General features: G+C 39.7%; 3 protein-coding genes across 3 annotated transcripts in view; all 3 read right to left on the reverse strand.

The window, feature by feature from the left end:
• Nucleotides 1-262: 262 nt before the first annotated feature.
• Nucleotides 263-4,302, reverse strand: LOC310953946 (hyaluronan-binding protein 2-like; the record flags this gene model as incomplete). Its single annotated transcript, XM_083923211.1, has 13 exons — nt 263-439; nt 569-714; nt 874-1,008; nt 1,287-1,429; nt 1,550-1,979; nt 2,542-2,639; nt 2,717-2,888; nt 2,990-3,100; nt 3,204-3,320; nt 3,429-3,539; nt 3,672-3,776; nt 3,908-4,031; nt 4,243-4,302. 13 exons carry the CDS (start codon nt 4,300-4,302, stop codon nt 272-274), a joined length of 1,920 nt encoding a protein of 639 aa, XP_083779337.1. The 3' UTR covers nt 263-271.
• Nucleotides 4,303-6,929: 2,627 nt separating this feature from the next.
• LOC310953463 (putative E3 ubiquitin-protein ligase TRIML1) lies at nt 6,930-8,970 on the reverse strand (the record flags this gene model as incomplete). Its single annotated transcript, XM_083922502.1, has 5 exons — nt 6,930-7,506; nt 7,594-7,736; nt 7,817-7,863; nt 8,489-8,710; nt 8,860-8,970. Coding segments are annotated over 5 exons (1,095 nt in total), but the record flags the coding sequence as incomplete, so codon positions are not given.
• A 2,052-nt stretch (nt 8,971-11,022) lies between these two features.
• LOC310953529 (actin-binding LIM protein 1-like) overlaps nt 11,023-20,100 on the reverse strand; it is a 31,098-nt gene continuing 22,020 nt past the window's right edge. Inside the window, exons 15-26 of the mRNA XM_083922591.1 lie at nt 20,065-20,100; nt 19,232-19,336; nt 18,897-18,944; nt 17,172-17,360; nt 16,330-16,415; nt 15,569-15,692; nt 15,256-15,317; nt 14,173-14,233; nt 13,916-13,923; nt 13,319-13,393; nt 12,215-12,295; nt 11,023-12,019 (exon numbers count right to left, since the gene is read on the reverse strand). The exon at nt 20,065-20,100 is cut by the window's right edge and continues 84 nt beyond it. Coding sequence (XP_083778717.1) covers nt 11,906-12,019; nt 12,215-12,295; nt 13,319-13,393; nt 13,916-13,923; nt 14,173-14,233; nt 15,256-15,317; nt 15,569-15,692; nt 16,330-16,415; nt 17,172-17,360; nt 18,897-18,944; nt 19,232-19,336; nt 20,065-20,100 — 989 coding nt within the window. The 3' untranslated portion in view covers nt 11,023-11,905. The remainder of the gene's footprint in view (nt 12,020-12,214; nt 12,296-13,318; nt 13,394-13,915; nt 13,924-14,172; nt 14,234-15,255; nt 15,318-15,568; nt 15,693-16,329; nt 16,416-17,171; nt 17,361-18,896; nt 18,945-19,231; nt 19,337-20,064) is intronic.

Genomic DNA, 20,100 nt, shown 5'->3' on the forward strand with positions numbered 1-20,100 from the left:
TTGCCTTGGCCTTATGTGAAAACAGATTTAACTGAAATGGAAATGCACATACTCCACAATGAACAATGAACATCTAAGATCATTTGATGTCGGTTTTTAGGAGGGTTTCATTAAGTAGCATTGAAATTTAAAATAGATGCTGACCTGAAAAGCAAAATACCAGGCAGAATTTACAAAACCCAAAAACTAAATCATGATGAGTAAGAATTGCTCCATACATAATCAGTCCCTTGGCTATACCTGAAATGTTGCTAAGTAATATAAAGGTTGCCTATGGAAATGTTGGATGAGTCTTTGACTTGATCCAGTCCAGGAAGTGGGTGACCCGTGTGTAGACTCCAGGCTTGTTCTTCCTTCCACATTGGTCTCCCCAACTCACCAGACCATAAATAACACTGGTGTTGTCCTGCTCACAAGTCAGTGGTCCTCCAGAGTCACCCTGCAACAAGAGCCCACAGCTGATCGGATAGCAAATGCACACACTTCTGCACACATTTTAAGAGCTTACCTCAAATAAGTTAATCATGTAGATATTTTGAATGATAGCATGCACATTTCCTCTACTAACCTGGCAAGAATCCACCCCTCCCATCAGGAAGCCAGCACAGAACATACTATTATCCAGGGCTTTGCCGTAAACTTTAGGTTCGGAGCACTTTTCCTGGTTGATCAGCAGTACATTTGCGTCCAGCAGGTGGTTAGAACCATATTCAGCTGCAGAGAGAAGGTAGGAGAATGAAATTTTAGCAAATATATTAATGATAAAAAATGCAATAAAGTTGTAATACTGAAAGTGGTTTAAGTGGTTGTATGCAAATAAATATTTACATTTTGACTTTTATTTTGCAGCTGAATATGCAAAAGTGGCCTTACATTCCTCAGTGGCACCCCATCCAGAAATTTTACACTCCATCCCATCAGGCAGTGTGGTATTAGGCAGGCAGGCTGTCTTCACAAACTGGGTCTCATTAGCACAAACTCCATCAGTGCCACGAAGCTTCAACAAGGCTTTGGAAATGCAGTTTGGATAAATGTCAGAACAAAATAAAACATGAAACAACTAAGTATTTAACTTCTGGTATTTGTACATCACAATCTCATTACTTCTATTTTTAGAGTTTCCTTCATGGATTAGCAATACTGTCTGTAATCAATCATGTAAGTAAAAATGGTGCAATTTGACTCTCTTACATCCCATTCTTAGTTAACAAAGTGTGTTAAACTTAACTTGTTTAGTTAAAACAAGTGTTTTATATTATATAAAATAAGAGTGAGAAAGGATTTACCTATGTCATTATGAACAGCTGCGGGAGTCTCTCTGTAGTTCTCATGTCGAATAGCCTCTTCAACTCTTATGGTTTGCGCTGTGGGTTCCTCTGTAACCAGTGACTGACCTCCCATAACCACCTGCAGGTCCTTATTTTGTTCGCTGCTCAAACACAAACAATACATAATTCAATGAAGATTAAGATCATGTGAAAGTTATTCCATAATCCACCAATGTTTTGTGTATTTGTTATAGATTCATAGTCATTATGATTGTGCTTACATGCAGTGTCCAGCTGTCAGTACCCAACAGCTTGCAATGAGAACTCCTCCACACATGTGTCTGAATGGCTGGTTGGAGTTCTTTGGTCTTGATTGCAGGGACACCTGCCAGGGTACAGCCCCAGGAGGGACCTTCAAACCCCCAAAAATTCGGGTAATGCCGATTTTAGGCTGAGGCTTCCCACAGGTGGCGAACTGTTGTGGTAGAGCGGTGGCGGTGGGGATGAGAGGAACATCACTGGGTGCAGAAGAGGGTTGTGGAGCCTGGCTGGGCTTTTCAGTCACTAGTGGTTTGGATGTTGTTGGTTTGGAGGCTGCTGTTGATGCAGGTGCTGTTGGTGCAGGTGTTGTAGGTTTGGGCGTTGTTGTAGATTGGGGCTTGGAAGAAGTGGGAATTGCATCTGTAGGGACAATTTCAGTTGGTGCCACACCTGAAAACATATACGCAAGAAGATAAACCGAAGATAATAAATGTTTTTGTTAACTCATAATGAAGTGGGGTTGCATGAGGTACTCATCCATAGTCAGTGTATTACTGGCAGATAGCAGTCAGCATCCACCAAGTTTGGAGAATCAGGCAGGAGGAAAGGAACGGAAGCTAAGCTATGTACCGATATATTCTCACCACTGCACCTTGTGAGAGAGCCAAGTTTAAGTTTAAAGTGGTTTTATGTCCATGTCAAAAGCCACCAGACTTGACAAAAACAGCAATTTCACCTTTAAGAACCAGGAGTTGCTGGTCTACTGTTGCCTTGATCGGTGAGTTTGTTTGTGTTATTATGTGACTTTGGTGTTTGAAAGGGTCAAGTACAAAAAAAACAAAAAAAAACTAACTAACCAATTAAAGCAGCGGTAGATCAGGGATTACCCCGTTTTATGAGGTAAAAATGATGGTTTTATCAACAGAATCTGGAGTCTACACTGTCTATGGATAAGTACTGTACCTTGTACAACCCCATTTAAAAAAGTCTAAACAATCCCTTTAAAGCTGACCTGTTGGTTCAGGACACTCTGTGACATCACAGTAGTCCCACAACAACCTGTGTCCTTTTCTGTAGAAACACCAGGGCATCCCATCTCCGTCTGGGTTCCTGTGTCACAGAAAATGTGTGAGTGAGTGTTCACTTGTAGACGTCCTCTGCTAATTGAACATTTATTCTCTCCTGACCTGCAGAAGTTGTGTGGGCCAAGTCCATCCTTGTCTTCGAAGGAGTTGAAGGGATCAGCACCATTATCCAGGATGAAGTGAGAGTTCCAGTAGAGGCATTCATGGCCGTCATCTGTCTCACTCACATTGCCACGGTATGACTCTCCGTCTTCCTCAAAGCAGTCATTTGGGCCTAAGAAATATACCTCACTCAGTCAGTAAGCATATGAGTTATGAGGATGCATATATTGGACCTGCAAAAGGGAAATAATAATGTAGGAGTGTCCTTTTTACCAACATGGCAGAAACGTCCTCTGTACCCCAGAGGGCACTGGCAGTCAAAGTCATTTTGCTCCTTGACACATTGTCCACCATTCCTGCATGGATTAGGCTCACACAGTGAATCTTTGGAGAAAAAAAGTTAACATTGAAAGCTTGCATTCAGGAACTGTAGAAACTATTGTGAAAAACATATTCTTTCTTGTTTGGACAAAGAAATATTCCTTACAATGTCGGCAGTTTGGAGGCTGGAAGGGTTCCTTGCATTTGCACTCATAGAACGGGGCAGTTGAAGTCAGCACACATTCACCACGCCCGCATGTACCTTTTCTACAAACTTTTGGACCTGAAATGATAACACAATAGCTTTTATTCCTTTTTGCTCATCATGCATGTACGGCCAATTTGGAGTCCAACAACAGCATAGTAAAAAATATATATATATTTTTTAAACCTTTCTGGCATTTCCTTCCCTTGAAAGGTTTGGGACAATCGCATTTGAATCCCTTCTTGCCTTTCTCTTCACATACTCCATTGTTGCGGCAAGGGTTTGGGTTGCATTTGCCTAAGAAATGAGAAAGGTTAAGAAGGGAGCGTAAGCTTAAATTAGGGCTTTCCAACCTATCGTAGCCTTTTATGGAATACATGTCACATTGGAATACATGTCACATGGATACTTGAGTGTTAAGTCTCTCACCTTCTGGCTCTTGAATTTCAAAAAGCCACTCTGACTGATCATCGTCATCGTCCTCATCATCACCATCACCAGCACCAGCTCCCTCCAGGATCTCAAAGAAGATGTCTAAAACGATAATTTTCCTTTATAGATATAAATCATTGTTGTCTTCCTCTTGCTCTTACCCCACAATTAATTAATAATTGTGGGGTAATTGTAAATATTCTACATAAAAGAAATCAAAAAGAAGCACTTACCTTTAATTATGTCCTCAAATCTTCCTCTCTTTTTGTCATGTTTTTTATGCCCAGGTCCCTGAGGCTCATGATCATGACGATGGCGATGATGACGATGACGATGTTTGTCCTTTTTAGGTTTCAGCTTAATAATAATTTGAGATCATAAAAGAGTCATAATGTACAGATGCTAAACAGAATCTTGTTATTTATTACAAAACAGTGCAGTGAAGTAATCTTTTTAAACAAAAACGTGGACAACGAGCTGTTTTGCATTTTATTCCTACCAAATTGCAACATAAATAGGAGCCAACACTTTTGCTTATTTCTGTTTAATAAATACAGTGAATACATACTTCAGCAGGTATGAGGAGTACCGCTAAGAAGAGGCAAAAGAACAGGAGCTTTAGGTTCATGATGGCAGTGGATCCGAGGACATCCAGGAGAGTCAAATGAGAGTGCACTGCCTGGCAGATCACTCACACTTTTCTAAACATTACATTGTGTAATAACAAGTTCACCAACCTTTGATTCAGCGGGGGCTGTCTCTGGCATCTGTCCCTGTCGCTCAGTCATCTAAATTGATCTTTGCTCTTGGATACTTATTTTTCTGAGTTATTATAGGCCCCTTATGCTAGTGTAAACCTAAAATTGAAAAATAAATGGCACAAAATCAAGATTACTATCTCTGCCACCCTTGAAACACCTTTTATATTGAAATGTATTAGAATGAATGTTTGAACGAATAGGATAAGCGTGCACAGATGCAATGCAGAGGCTCAGAGATCATATTTGCAAAGCCAATTGTTTGTTTGAATATAGACTTTGGATTCAAATACACTAGGTGCATTGGAGTATAAATGAAGCTACTCAGAAAAGTGCAATACGTGCAGCACAACTGTATGCTTCAACAAATAACTTGTGTATGATTAAGTTAGTGTATGAGTTAGGAAGACCCTCCTTGACTGTTAGACCATTTGGTCCAAACTCCATTTATTAACAGCTTATTGCCATTTCCAACTTTAGACTGGGTAGCTTATTAATAAATGAAAAACCATGAGTGAACATTTATCACTGCATTATTACCAGATAAAGATTATTAACACAAGACAGATATGTCATGTCATCGAAAACGTGTTATTAATAGTCACCTGACTTAACTCATTAATAAAGCATTAGTAGAGGGTTTTTAGCCAAAGCAATGTTAGTAGAACATCAAAAATGAAATATCTCAAAGATTGATGAGTGCTACAGTGAAGGTGACGTTTTTGGATATGAAAGAAATATCTCAGAAACTTAATGACTTTTCCTCTAGTCACACCAACCGGTCAAGTTTTCCCATATACTCTGAAATATCTCAGCCTCTACTGAATGCAATTTCACCAAGGTTTGTGCATACATTCATGGTCCCAAGAGGGTGAATCCTAAGTTTAATCAAGCGCCACCATGAGGTAGTGATGTTACATTTCTGAACAATTCAAGCCTTTTCAACAGCTCTTTTAGTCAAACGAAGGGAACCGATTCATACTTTACCACTTCCATACCGTTCTTTCTATCATTGTGCATTAGGCCAAGGTTGTAGCCAAGACCAACTTTATCGAGTCCAAATTGAGTCCAAGACCAGGTCCAGTTGAGTCGAGCCAAGGCTAAGTCCAAAGGCAGTCGAGAACAGATCAAGACTGAATCCAGAGTTAATGGAATTCTGTTCAAGAAGGCAATTGTGTTATACCAATGCTTATAAGCAGTTAGGATGAATCTATAAATAAGACTCATCTTCTAACATCAATACAAACAATGCATACAATTAAGGCAATGTTCTGTATGTTGATCCCAAATCCGCAGTCAGGAACAACTTGACCAGTTTTCAATAGCCAAGTCCAACAAGGCACAAGACCAAGACAAGTGCAAGACTTCAAAAAAGTGGTCTTGAAATCATGACCGGACTCAAGTAACAGAGGGATATGGCATCACCCTGTACAATGTTTACAATGCAGATTATTGTCATTTCATGAATAATTGAGTGCTGCTAATCCTAGTCCACACATGCAAAACAAATTATGTTGGTGGAATGTCTAAGATTGAATCACTATCCTAGGTATTATTATGCAGATAAACAACTCCCGCCCCCTAAGAAAAAAGATAAAAGAACGACGAGGAAAGGAACAGAGCCATAAAAAATGTGGCTCTCTTCAAAGAGCCGTAATTCCTATCATTTATGGTTTGTGGTTTTCAGTTAAATATCTGAGTCAGAGGAAGAGCTGTGGGCTCAAAACATCACAGCATTTAAATCCTTCCAACTGGAGCTATTTGGTGTGCAGATCTATTTGTTATTTTACGCTATTTCCTCAACCCAGCACCCATCCGACTGTGCAGTAGGGATGTGCGTATTTCCCTCAGTGAAATGTCTCAACATCCACTGGATGGAGTTGCATGTTTGCAACGTTTGTGATATTCATGGTCCCCAGAGGAAGAATCAGACGTTAAGCCTACTCTAGCGCCACCATGAGGTTGCCATTTGTGGTTTTAAGTCAGATGTCTCAACATCTATTGGATGGCTTGTCATGATATTTGATACAGACATTCATGTCCACATCAGCATAAATCGTAATAAATTTGCTGCTCCACTGACTTCTCATAGCACCGTCATCAGTCAAAATTTTATTTTTCAAATACTTCGGTTTATGAAATCACAATTGCAAATCGTCAATAAAACACATCTGCCTCAGCTGTATTTTGTGTTATTACTTATTAGCGAATGTTAACATGCTAACATGCCAAACTACGACTGTGAACATGGTGCAGTTTTGCACCTGCAAGTTGCATTGTCACGGTGAGCATGTTAGCATGTTGATGTTAGCGTTTAGCTCAAAGCACCACTATGCATAGCCTATAGCCTCACAAAGCTGCTAGCATGGCTGCATATTCCTAATCTGATTGAATAATTAATGAAGCCATTACTTCAAACTTATAAACATTTATAACTGGTGCGTTATTAAAAAGTGGTGCCTGAACAGGGGTTTTCTAAAAGGATTTCTATGAAGCCACAAATCAGAGAGCACCGGTAGGAGATGGAGCATTACAGATCACAATAGGCTTAGCGTTGGTGCCATTGTGGTCATGACCAGGACAAAGGGCCAGGTGGAGGCAGTCTGAGAAAGTCCCTGCACAGAAGGAGAACAGTGGCGTCATGTTGTCTGCCTCAAGAAACGTCACCAATCCTGCAGGGAAACTACACAAAACACCAATCCGACAAAAGCGTTTAGTAAAAGGCAGATGATGGGGCACCCCTCCATGCCAGGCAGTATACTCCCCATCAAAGAACTCCACACACCAGGACTCTTCCCCCCGACCCAGCCAGCAGTCCTCAGTAGTGCCCTTGCGAGGAATGCTGGGATAGGTGACGCCCAACTCCCAGTAAGTCTTCCCAGTCACATCAATCTCCCAGTAATGGCGACCAAAGCTGAATCCTTGCAAGCTGATGACATTGAGGGTAGTGTCAAAGCGTTGAGGGAGGTCATAAAGTTGCTGCCAGGTGTCTATGTAGGTGGCACTGTCACCTTGGGGGGAGATGATCAGCTTTGGGTGGGCCGTCTCCGGATCCAGACACACCTCGCTGGAATCTGGAAACACGTATTTAACAACATTTACACAGAAAGTAAAAAAAAAAAAGAGGTCAAGTTGTGGTTATGAACATTTTGTGAACTGACAACTCTGGGTGAGTTTCTTGATTAAAGGGGTCTGTGAGCTGATCAGCTGAAGCATGTTGTTGGTGAGGTTGAGGAGCTGGACAGATTTAACTTCGTCCAGGTTCACACTGCTAGGGTCTGTCCGGTTCAGCAGATCTATCACTCTGTAGTAGTCAGACCACAGTGAGAAACATCAGATGCTGCTCCACTTTTTTCAATTGTCAATTATGATTTTTATCCATACCTGTCCGCTGTCTCCATGTCTTGCTGCTCAGGATATGATAAGAAAGACTGAAGAAAAACAGAAAAATCTACATTAAATAACCCTTGAAAGCAAAGCGAGAAGGTATATGAAATTCCTAATCATATTTGGTCCACTGGATTTTAAGTTTTAAAGGATAATTCAGATTTATTCAGAAGTGGGGTTGTGTGAGTCCCGACACGAAAGCTAAGTAAGTAGTAAGTAACTGCTGTGAATAGGGCAGCTGCAAAGCTAAATGTAAGTTTAAGTGTACCCTATATTAAGAATATTTTCACTGCTTTATCTTGCTGTCAGAGAATATCGTTTAAGTTTATGCAAGGGGAACTGAAGCAGTTTTCTATGCTCTTGTCCAAGCAGTAAAACAGGGAGTGACCAATCAGTAAACTTAAACAGGGTTGTCTAATAAAAATATACAGTGCACACTTAAGATGACATAGATCTTTTATTGTATTAGGCTTTTTTAGCCTGTTTTAGGTGATTAAAATAAGTTTAGCCCCCATCCACAGCAGCATATTTCTTATCTTCCGTGTCGGGACTCCTGCCTGCTTCTCCAAACTGGGGGCATGCCGACTGCCATCTATAGGTAATACACTGACTATGGATTAATACCTCATACACCCCCGCTTAAAAAAATGTAACTATCCCTTTAATCACCATTGTGTCAGTCTGGTCCATTGTCACAGTGAGTCTGGCCAGGTCCTGCTCTATCTCCTGCATTAGAGAACAGTTCCTTTCCATCAGCCCATCCAGGGCAGAGACAGCAGCCCGCTCCTCCATCTCCAGGTGGGAGAGGGTGGTCCTCAGGTCCTCATCCAGGATGGCCTGGATCTCCTGATACTTCAGTATGATGTTTTCCCTTATCACTGAGGACCTTTTCTGAGCCGGGCATAAGCATTCATCAGTATATTCTAGTGCCTGATCACAGATGTAATTTAACTTTGAAATGCAAAATCACAACAAAGACAAAAAAGAATTTGCCACGTTGTAGCAAAATTTAAACACCAACTTGTCCGAACACAACTTACTGTGATTTCTGATTGCCGTACTGCCAGTTTTTTCAGTCTGTATTTCACAGCTTCCCTCTGCCTCTTTAGACACTCTTGGTGTTTTTCTAATGTCTCCTGTAGAAAGAGTTGCACACATATTCAGCAGAACTCAATTCATCACCAGCCAGACAGACTCTTTGTTGTGAAGCGCATCTACAAAAGCAGCTCATTGTGAGATTCAATGTCAATAGCAACACAGCGGAGACTGACTGACAGGAGTGCATTTATTGTGACAATCGTATTTTTCAGTCATTCTCTTGACTGTTTATAAAAATGCAAAGCATATTTTCTGTATTTTTCGGGACATTTTCCTTTAGCAGCACAAAAGGCTTTGCTCCCACCTAATCATGCTGAAAATTATGCCCATTCATCTCCTCATTGCCGTTACATGACTGGCACACTGCAGTGTTGTGAACCCAGAGGCAGGCATCTGTCAAGTGTCAGTGTGTGTCAGTGCGGCCTTCTCCAGGGGGAAAATTATGATTGTTGTATCCACAATCACTCACTTTTGTCCCACAATAGTTCCCCCTGTGACTGAATGAGCCCACACCGCAGCTCTCACAAGTCTTCCCTGCACAGGTGATGCATTTGATTCCAAGGAGAATATTTTTGTCATAACATTTTAAGACCCATACTGGCATATTTGTGCTTTTTTGAATGCACATTGTTTTGTGTCATAGCACTGTAGACATCTTCCAAAGCACACCTTGTTTTTCTACACACTTAAAGTCCACCTCCACTCAAAAATGCATTTTGCTTAATCTTGACTAATTTATATGCTTCACTGTGAGCAAAGCTTGACACTAAAACGTTGTTGTGACACTCAACTGGTGAAGGAGGAAAGCTTCTGTTATCACCTTAAATGTCAGTTTAAGATGCTTATTTACAATGCGAATATATGACATCACAATCAGTTAGGAAGCCAATCATGGTCCGTATGCTACTTGTGTGTTACGTGAAGACCAGTGGTGGGAAGTAACTAAATACATTTAATTGTTTAAGTGCAATACTTTAGTTCAGATTTGAGGTACTTTACTTTACTTGGGTATTACCATTTGTATGCTACTTTATATTTCGACCTTTGACTCCACTATATATATTTGATAACTTTGCAGATTCAGATTCATTAAGGAATATAGTGAACAAATAAATTATAATGAAAAAATTAAAAATTAGATAAATTGACAAGCCTGGCCAGGTTGATGGTGAGCTACACCTTTACCGACTGGAACATAAGTGATGAACACAATGCTGGATAAATATTTATAAACATGTGATTTATTCTGAAAAGGGACATAATTGTGTTTATTTACTTACTTACCAAATATATAAATAAATATATATACTTACTTCATTTATTTCGATATGACTACTACTACTACTACTCTGCTCTGATTGGTCAGTGTTTCCAGGTCTTCCACATCTGTCACTGAACCCTGGGAAACACTGTAGCTGCATTTTCTACGTATAGTTAGTATAGTGCCATCACAACCGTACAGAAGTCCTAGATGCTCATTTAAAGGTATAGTTTCTGAATATGGACTGTGAGCATTTCTTTGTGGATTTATATAGCACCTTGACTTGCTTTACAATAAACAACATACATACTTACATATACATATTTAATTTATATCAATCAATATGAAAATATAAACACAAGTTGCTGCATGGAATGACGGAAAACTTTATTTAATCTGAAAAAAACGGTGGTGTGCTTTGGAAAATGGTTGAGAATGAAGTTTCACTTGTGGCAATGCGAGAATAATAACTAAATCTTTACTTGCTGGCTGTTATTCACTTGTCTGTGTACTGGATATTTGTCCCCACACAAAACTGCTATGCAGTAGCCTATTGTTAATACCTGTATCAGAGTAAAAACAAAGCTCATGTGAAAAGATGTCTCCTCAGGGGCCCCAACTGATCAGTTTGCGTAATAAGTCAATAGACTCCACCGTCTGATTGGTCCCATAAAAGTAAACCAGTCCTCAGACTACCTGTGACACCCTGTGTGACATCACAGAACCTCTGTGTTTATTGGTGAAATGCAAAGAAGAGAACAGAGAACAGAAAAGAGGCGGTGGGTACCTTTGGTATAGCTGAGGATCATATGGTTCATGGTGATTTAAAGCTTTATTGGCTTAAATTTCAATACAACAAATGGCAGTGTGGGTTTTCATTTATAAAACAGTACTTTCAAATACAGTTGCTTCTTACATTAGGTGTTTTATCTATTTGTTGTTTACTGTATGTTGGATACAGCACTAAAATATAGTAAGATTTGTACTTCCAATACATGTAAAGGGAAAGTGTCTGGCCATGTTTATGAGAGCCTGAGAAGAGAGACATTTTCTTTTTGTCAGGGTCAGATGAATGGTTGGCATGTACAGTAGCCAAGGGAAGGAGGGCGATGTGTAGGTGCTCGAATGATTAATTTCCATGAAGATGCAGTAAAACAGTTGTTGGGTCAGCTGACTGCTTTCCCAGTGTCTTTTTTTTAAATTCATTTTTTTATTCAAAGACTCACTGAGTCGATTGTTGCAAACTTTGGACTAAAACTGCTTCAGCCCAAGTGAAGGAAAGCTGACACATGTTCAAGCTACGAGCATGGACATTTTGTAATGGCGCCATGAGGTTCTACTGTACTTACAAAGTTCCACAGGAATCAACAGCAACAAATAGTAGGAAGAAACAAGCAAGAAAGAAAGGAAAGCAGTTCCACTCGAAGCAAAGCAAGAAGTAAAACAAGCGCAGTCAAACCAAATAACATGACCCTTTTTATCATTCATTCTTTGTCATTTTTGAACATGGAAAGATTCCCATTCCTTGTTTCCTGCGCAAGTCTAACTGAACAAATCGTTCAGCTCAGTCTCATATAAGCAAAAAAAGAGTCCATTCCATGGCTTCCTTGATTATGCCAGGATAAAAGAAAAAAACAGAAGAAAAGGAAATAAATCAGAACCTACATCTAGATTACAGTTGTGTGCTATCTGAATGAATGTACAGAATGTGCATGCTGCTCTGAGTGCTAGAAGAGCTTGGCCTTCTTTTTCATGTCGTTGCGTTTCCACAGGGGAAGCCTGTCAAACTCCTGGATCTCCATTCCAAAGATGTCAAAGAACGTTTCTGGTGCTAAGTGGCGCTAGAATTGAGAACAAAGGGGGAGAAAACAAAGGAGGGTAGGGAGTTTTCGTAGTTAGCACCAAAGCCACAAAAAGGGTCACAGCAAAAATGACAAGAAGCAATGGATACTGTACATTCCTTGCTATGTATTGTATTTGTGTAACATGTTATTTACACAAAGTAGAGAAATCCAGTATCAATTGCGGACAGATACCTCCAGTCTGGTTCTGTCCACATCTCTGGGCAGTTTAGCTCTTCCTCTACTGGTTATCATGAGCATTTCATAGGGATACACCTTCAGAAGGAGACACTCATCAGTGAACAGGTCAAACCTACAAGCTAAGAGTTAAGTTTCAAAAACTTGCAAACCATTTTTTATCAAACAAAACTATCAAAATCTAATATTTTTGTAGATCTGATAGTGACAGAGGGAACACTGGGTGGGAGAACAGGTATGTGACAGGAAGCTGACTGGGAGTGAGAGCTTTTTTTAGGTTATTGGGGAAATGCACGGTGCTATCCAATGGGGTGCACACTTTTTTCAGGGTAAAAACGTGCAATAGATTAGATAAGGGCAAAAACATGAAAACAGTTACGTAACAGGTAATTTAACGCAAACTGAAAGAAATGAACTAACACCAGTAATGAAGGTCAAGTAGAAATTATTGTCCTGGCAAACTGAGGTGCTTCTACTTTTGTAAATAACTAATCCCCTCTGTACAATGATAAACTGGCAAATAGTTTTTTAATTTAGCTGAAATGCTCAATAATAAGCAACTAGAAGTTGTTTGAGGCCTCTGACCAACTCATATCAACACAGTAATGTACAATGTCTTATATACTACGCAGTATATAGTGATATGAGTTGTTTGAATGACAAACTGGGCGTTGGATTCTCCACTGTATGCTGCATACAGTATCCAGCCACTTTAAGTCAAAGCTATGTGCAGAGATGAGCATGGAGAAGCCAGCATGCTAAGCGTGACTCGGCAGCTCCTGAAGCAGCATGCTAAATCGGGAACCCAGATAATGTGAGTCTTCCACCTCCAGTAAAAATCTCTTTTAGTTCCCTATTTCTTCAACCAATGTCCCACACTACGACGGTAAATATAAAATGCTAATTATTTCATATCTGCCTCTTATTTTGGATAAGTTCTTGGAATTGTCAAGATTAAACTGTCCCTAATTTAGTTGCAAAATGTGTCCTCGTTTACAAGTTAAAAATGCACTTAAAAAAGTGAGAAATGTATATTGTTTGTAACATATTTCAGTGTAGATTGCATTGTTGTTATCAGTACAAAAAGAAAAAGATACTTGCTTTTGGTTCCAACATATTAGGCATAGATACTCCCCTGTCCATCCTTGTAAGTGCTGCACGGCCATCCTTAATGTGCTAAAGAATAGAACATACACAAATGTAATAGAGTGGAAGGGGGGACTGCAGAGTTAATGGCATGAATATGTCCGCTAATGACTGTGGGCACACTTTTCACTGGATGGAGCAAGTAGCTTGGACTGTTCAGTAGTTTAATAAGTATTTGAGATGGGCAGTCGTTTACATGTTTTCTGGATGTCTCTGTATTTTTTTTTCTGTCATGAATTTCAAAATCATATATATATTTTAATGTGATCTTTAGCTTGAGTCATAACATTGGAAAACACACACAACAAGACATGAGGCAGTGATTGCACATTGCAAGTATAGTACACTGGTTCAGCTACTAGGCAGTGCATGTTTGGACAATTGGAAGCACTGCACTGCATGCCCAGTAGTTGACATTTAATCCAACAGTGATGCAAGCATGTAGCAGGAGTGGGTGGTGTGCATTCAGGGCCTCTTGCAACCCACAAGCAAGCAAATACATGATGCAAGGTGAGGAAGCATGCCATGTGAAAAAGCAGATGAGAGACATACCTGAAACTCTGCAGGACAACATGGGACAGAAAATGAGACTCACAGTTAATGGTTTTGCTGTCAAATCCCCTGCCAGGCTACTATCTACAACACTGTTGTCCCTGATGGCACACTGTGTGAATCATTATGCAAATATTACAAAATGCACGTCCATTTATGTACACATAGCAAGCCATTTCTGAATACTGATGCTGAATAGCTCTGGTGGGATTGGCAAGAGATTTGCTCGGTGGTCACATTCTGGTAGCAGCTCTCACCTCTGCCTCCGCCACACACGTCACCGTAGCTGTTGTACTGGGTGAAATCTGTCGACTGAGGCTGCAGGAACAAAGACAACAGTACATCAGCACTAACGTATGGATATGACCTGATTTATACAGAAGCAGAAAACGGTAATACTTGCAGATTATTCTTTTTTTAAATGCCGTTATCTTGAGATTACGAGCTACAAGTTAATTATTTCGTTATCTTGGTAAAACTTGTCATCGTGTGAAAACAAAAGATTTTTTCCACATATTACTTATTATGTTTATCAAAGATTAGAAGTTCAAACGGCCCAGATCGTGTTGCCAATGACGTACTTGTGGTGTTAACAAAAGGTATATACAAAATACATATATGGAAATAAAATTACTTGAGTTATATTCATGTTACCTGTGTCCTGAATACATTAAAAAGAAAATAGCAATCAATCGTGAGGAAAATGCTGTTATTTTTAGATTTTTGGGTTGCTAGAAAAAAAATGACTTACATGTACAGTACAGATACAAAATCAAGCTTTTTTTTTTATTATATCAATTTACAGATATTCCAAAGTAAGTCCTGTGAGCTCGATCTGGGCCATTTTAATGCATATAACATAAATGTCAGTATATATGGCTGTACTTCAGTGACTGCGTGAGTGATAGCTGGTTTGATGGTAGTGCATGACGGCATGCCACACACTTATTTTACTTTGTTTATTAAGTTTTGCAGGCACTTGAAGTTGGCATTTAAGTCCAGAATTATGCATATATACATGGAACTCCTATATCTCTGATAAACAATATAAGTAATAAGAGGAAAAAATCTTTTGTTTTCTTGTCATGATGAATTAATTATCATTAATTAGTAATAGTTATAATAATATATAATAGTAATAATAAATAACCTCTAGCTCGTAATTTAAAATGAATTCCTCCTAATCTGAAAAATAATTGCAAGCGTGGCCGTTCTCTTCTTTTGTAGATTTAGGATCAGAATAGGATTTAATTATAATAACTATGTAAAAAAAAAAAAAAGAATATAATTGGTAACTAGATGTAATGTATTTATTATGCAACTTCTGAGTAAGATCTCACCCGATGGAGCCCATTCCTTCCATAGCCAGGCAGAGAGTTAGTTTTGGTTGGAGAAGTTGGATCTGAAACATAAATAATGTTCAAATTTATAACATTATTTATTGTATTATTATTATGGTTTACTACATTTACTGTACATGAACGGAGAATCTTGAAATCACAAATGCAAGCAATTCCATAATCCAGACATGACATGTCACAGTAAAACAAATGCAACGATCTACAAGTGTTATTCTATGTATAGCACAGACCTTGTGTTAGAGTACATTGCTGACAACTCAAGAGAATATTAGCTTATGAAGCCGCTCTGTACCTGCGTCACAGTTGGTCTGTTTGGGATCGTAGCGTTGAGCAGAGAGGCTACGTGCATGACGCTCCCTGATCTGCTCTTTTTCCATCTCCTCCTTCAGAATGAGCTTTCCCAAACCAGACTGAATCTACACACACACGCACGCACGCACGCACGCACGCACGCACGCACACACGCACACACACACACACACACACACACACACACACACACACACACACATAATTTACAGTATATCCAAAGATATACATGAATGCCTCCATTTCCAGCACATGATGGTCAAAGATACTGACGTTAAAAGGGGATACATTATGCTCATTTTCAGGTTCATACTTGTATTTTGGATTTCTACTAAAACATGTTTAAATGTTTTAATGTTTAAAAAACACATTTATTTCTCATACTGTCTAAATGTACCTGTAATCATTATCTGTCTGTAATGCTCCGTTTTAGCACCTGTCTCTTTAAGCCCCCCTCGTGAAAAAGCCCAGTCTGCAGCTGGAGAATGACTGTAACAGTGCTGTAGAGGCACTTATATTTACCTATATATAGTATGGCTGTGACATCACAACTGTACAGAAGTCCTGACAACTCATTTAAAGGCTCAGTCTCTGAATACGGGCTGTGTGAATTTCACTGTGGCTTGACCTTTGTGATACTTTCACAGTGTTTATATAGAACCTAGATCTGTTATATGATTTTTTTTTAAAAAGACACTTATGACTTATTACAATATATGACCTTTAAGTTGAAGATTCGCTGACCTTGCTGAGATGTTCCTCATGGAGCTGCTTTTTTTTCAAGACCTCTTCCTCATCCTCTTCTCTGGATCGTCTCCTCCCTTCAGAACCTATGAGTGCCATGCGCAAGCCCAAAATGTTACATAAAACACATACATACATACTGTTCACACATAAAGATAGAGGTACACACATTCTGGAGGAAACCATGCTTCACATGTACTTGTATGTTTATTACAACCAGATGAAATGCTTCAACCACAGTTCAAATGTAGAGAAAGACAGAAAGATGTGGCTGCTTCATTTGGCTGTAGAGCAGTGAGGAATACACAGTAAATGAATAATAGGTGAACAGAAGAACGCAAATGTGAGACAGAGTTGACGAGACAGACAAACAGAGGGACTTATTGGAATTTTTGGTTACACTGACATGGCGGATGTTTACGCTTCATCATTCATGTCAAGATTTTACTGGATGTTGAATAAACAGAACAATGCAAGACAGACAGACAAAAGTCAGTTTGAAGCCAGTCTCAGTTATCTCTGTCCAAGTCATTTGTGGCACTGCTGTGTAAAGCTAGTGCACCCATCATGTGCAGTAGATGAATGTAAAATGGTGAAACTAATACTACCTCAAGCAGAAAATAATATGGCAGCAACAGAAACCAAACAACACTTCCGCTTTGCGCAAGCAAAAAAAGGCAAATACTGTGACGCCTGAATAAAAGCGTGATCTCGGAGTGAAGCAGGGATGCAGTTAAGCTTTTGGGGCAGCTGGAGGGGAGAACCAACAAGAGTTAGGCTGTGTGTCTATTGTACCGCTAGAAGGTAGCAGTGCAAGCATGCCCATCGGGAGCCTACTATACCTAATACAGCGAGAGAACAGGGCCAACGTTCGCCCTCACTCCGTGAGCTGTCATCCGAAGAGGGAGCATGGGCAGCGGGGAAGGTGGCGGATCTGATGATGTCATCAGCAGACTTGCTTTGACGTGCTATGGCATCTGTATCTAGGTTGGTAACCATTGGAACTGATCTATCAGTGTCTGGGTCACATTAAATATTTTAGTACCATCTGATCGTCAGACTCAAGGGTCATTTAATCTTTGGTCATCCAGGTTTATAATATATGTTGTCTACATTGCAACAAAATGCCTTTTCTAACAAGTCACTGAATATTGGATAGTCTAATCTTCTGACAAGTGCTGACGAACTGCCAGTAGGTAAGAGTCAGTGCGGTTTTAAGGATGTTTCAAGGATGATTTTAGTGCCATCTTGTACAAGCAAGAGTACACCTGTTCTGTGAAACATCACTTAATTGAATAAAGTGTCAAAATCAGCTGGCATGCATGTACTGTACACAAGTGAAATTTTCTTGGGCCATTGAATTATTTTTTTCAGCTCATTTTTAAAGCGAGACTGTGTAACGTTTGACAAAAATAAAATACACATTCTTCTTACAAGTTTTTTGAGTCAATACACGCTATAACCTTACTTCTGGTATGATCACTATAGTGGCTAATGTTAGCTGATGTTAGCAAAATGTAGTTAGATGTTAGTGTAACTGACATTACTGAGTCAGTTTGCTGACTTTATCACTCCTCTCTTGTGCCTACATTATGTTATAGCATGTCACAGATAAAAAAATTTGATGCAATATCTCTCTTTCTCTCTAAGTGAGGTTGCAGACATAAACTGTAACTATAAATCACTGGGACATCAACCACTGGTTTGTGGGCTACCATTTTGGAGCATCAAGTTTGGCATTTGGCTGTCGCCATAATGCTTTTTTTATCTTATTTTTGGGGGAGAGCCAGAAGTGACTGTATTTGGATAAGAGGGTGAAGCTAAGTTATCCAATAGCTAGCTTGATTAGCAAGGTGCAACTGTTGACTCCTGAAAAATACTTTTTTAGGTGACCAAAATGTTACAATTAGCTTTCATGAACTTAAAAAAGAAAAACACAGCCAAACTGGACAACACCCTGGTAGCAGCACATCCTAGCATACCGTGATTTATTGTCTAGTTTACCTTAAATGGGATCATTTACTGAATGAATCATACTGTATTGAAGAAGACTTGAAACTGGTGATTGAGACCATAGGTTAATTAATTAGGAAAATGTTTACTAAGGTAATAAATCAACTGAGAAGTACACTTATTTTCTCATTGACTTCTATACAATCAGACTTCTTTATGCAACCAGTGGAGTTGCCACCTGCTGGCTATAAAAAAAGAATGCAAGTTTAAGGCACTTCCACAACCTGTAATTGTCACAACTCCACAAAAGTTACATAGTCTCGCTTTAAGAAAACTACAGGACCACTTCTGTGACTTGTTAAGAGACAAAGGGCTACAGGTCAGACAGAAGAGGATTGGAGACAGACTTCAAACAGTGCTCATACACTGACACTGGGGGTGACAACATGGTTAGATGAAAACACAGTTTCACTTGATTAACAAAAGCATTTTACGTTAAGAGCCCGGCTCAGTAACATAATTACCTAGAGTATTGAGCTGAATTTGGACTCAGACAGAAATTTTTTCCCTTCTCTTTTACAGTAAAACAGGCTATATTAGAGGAAGAAAGGTACCGTGTTGTTTGTAGATGGGTGGTTTTCTGTAGATGTTGCTCCCCTGATCTGAAAACATTCAAATACAGACATGAAAGACCTTTACTGAGTATACAGTGCCTCTAATATACAAATTAAAAATATATTGTAAACATCTCAACACCAAGCAATGACACATAGGGATTACACTGAAGTGCACTGTTTTTTCCTGTACAGTTGTGAAAGAATAGGGGAAAAAGCAAAAGCTGATCCCAAATGGAGTATAATGACAAAGATAGATAGATAGATAAATACAGTTGTAGAAAAAAAGAAAGAAAGAAAGGGGGAGCAGTGACAGGGTGCGCTCCAGCTCCTACCTGGGAGGTGGAAATGTTTAGGGGTCTGAGAGAGAGGCGGGGTGACAGGCCGGCTGTCGGGCCTGAGCGGGAGGGGGGAGCTCCGGCCACTCGGCGGGTCAGTGCCTCCAGTGAGAAGAACCAAGAACAGAACATAAGCAGGGATACTAAAGGGGAACCACAGTCTGAACTGTGCAACACACAGGGACCAACGGGACCAGTCGAAGTAACTTCTGATAAATGCAGTTCATGGAGCTGTATGTTATGCGCATGATGACGGTACAAAAGCAGAGCAGAGTTTAAAATAGCAAGATTGGGAAATGTGTTATGAGCCATGAACTACAGTATAATCTCTGTTCTATAATGTGGAGTCACGGTTCAATAAGAATTCACTGTTAAGAAGTTAATAATTCCCAGCATGCGAAGGCAAACTTATATTTGAAAGCCTTTCTTATTATTTCAGCCTTACAGTTTACTAGCGTCTGGGGACTCATTCTGACAAGGAAAAAAATTTGGGAAACTGTCAGTTTGAGTATTGGATTTGGATTACTAGTATCTCTCAAGTGCATGCAAAGCTGCAAAAACACAAACACAAAGAGCCCGTCAGCTACTTTGGCAGAAGCTGTGCTAGAAAAAAGGTGAAAAGGTGCATGCAAGTTAGTGAATAATCAGTGCCTTGGCTGCATTGGCCTGATCAAGACCTTGATTTGACAATTCAGGATGGCAGAAATAGTCAAATGAGAAATGGTGATGGTTCCAAAGTGACAGGGAGGTGGAATCCCAGGTGACAATGGAGATGATGTGTTGCCCTGGGGAGGAGGGGGCAACGGAGAGGAGTGGAGTGGGGCCCTTACCTTGGCTATGGGGGAGGAAGTGGTGTCTGAAAGGGG

Source organism: Echiichthys vipera (assembly GCF_963691815.1).
Source record: "Echiichthys vipera genome assembly, chromosome: 11".
In the NCBI taxonomy this organism is placed as follows: Eukaryota; Metazoa; Chordata; class Actinopteri; order Perciformes; family Trachinidae; genus Echiichthys; species Echiichthys vipera.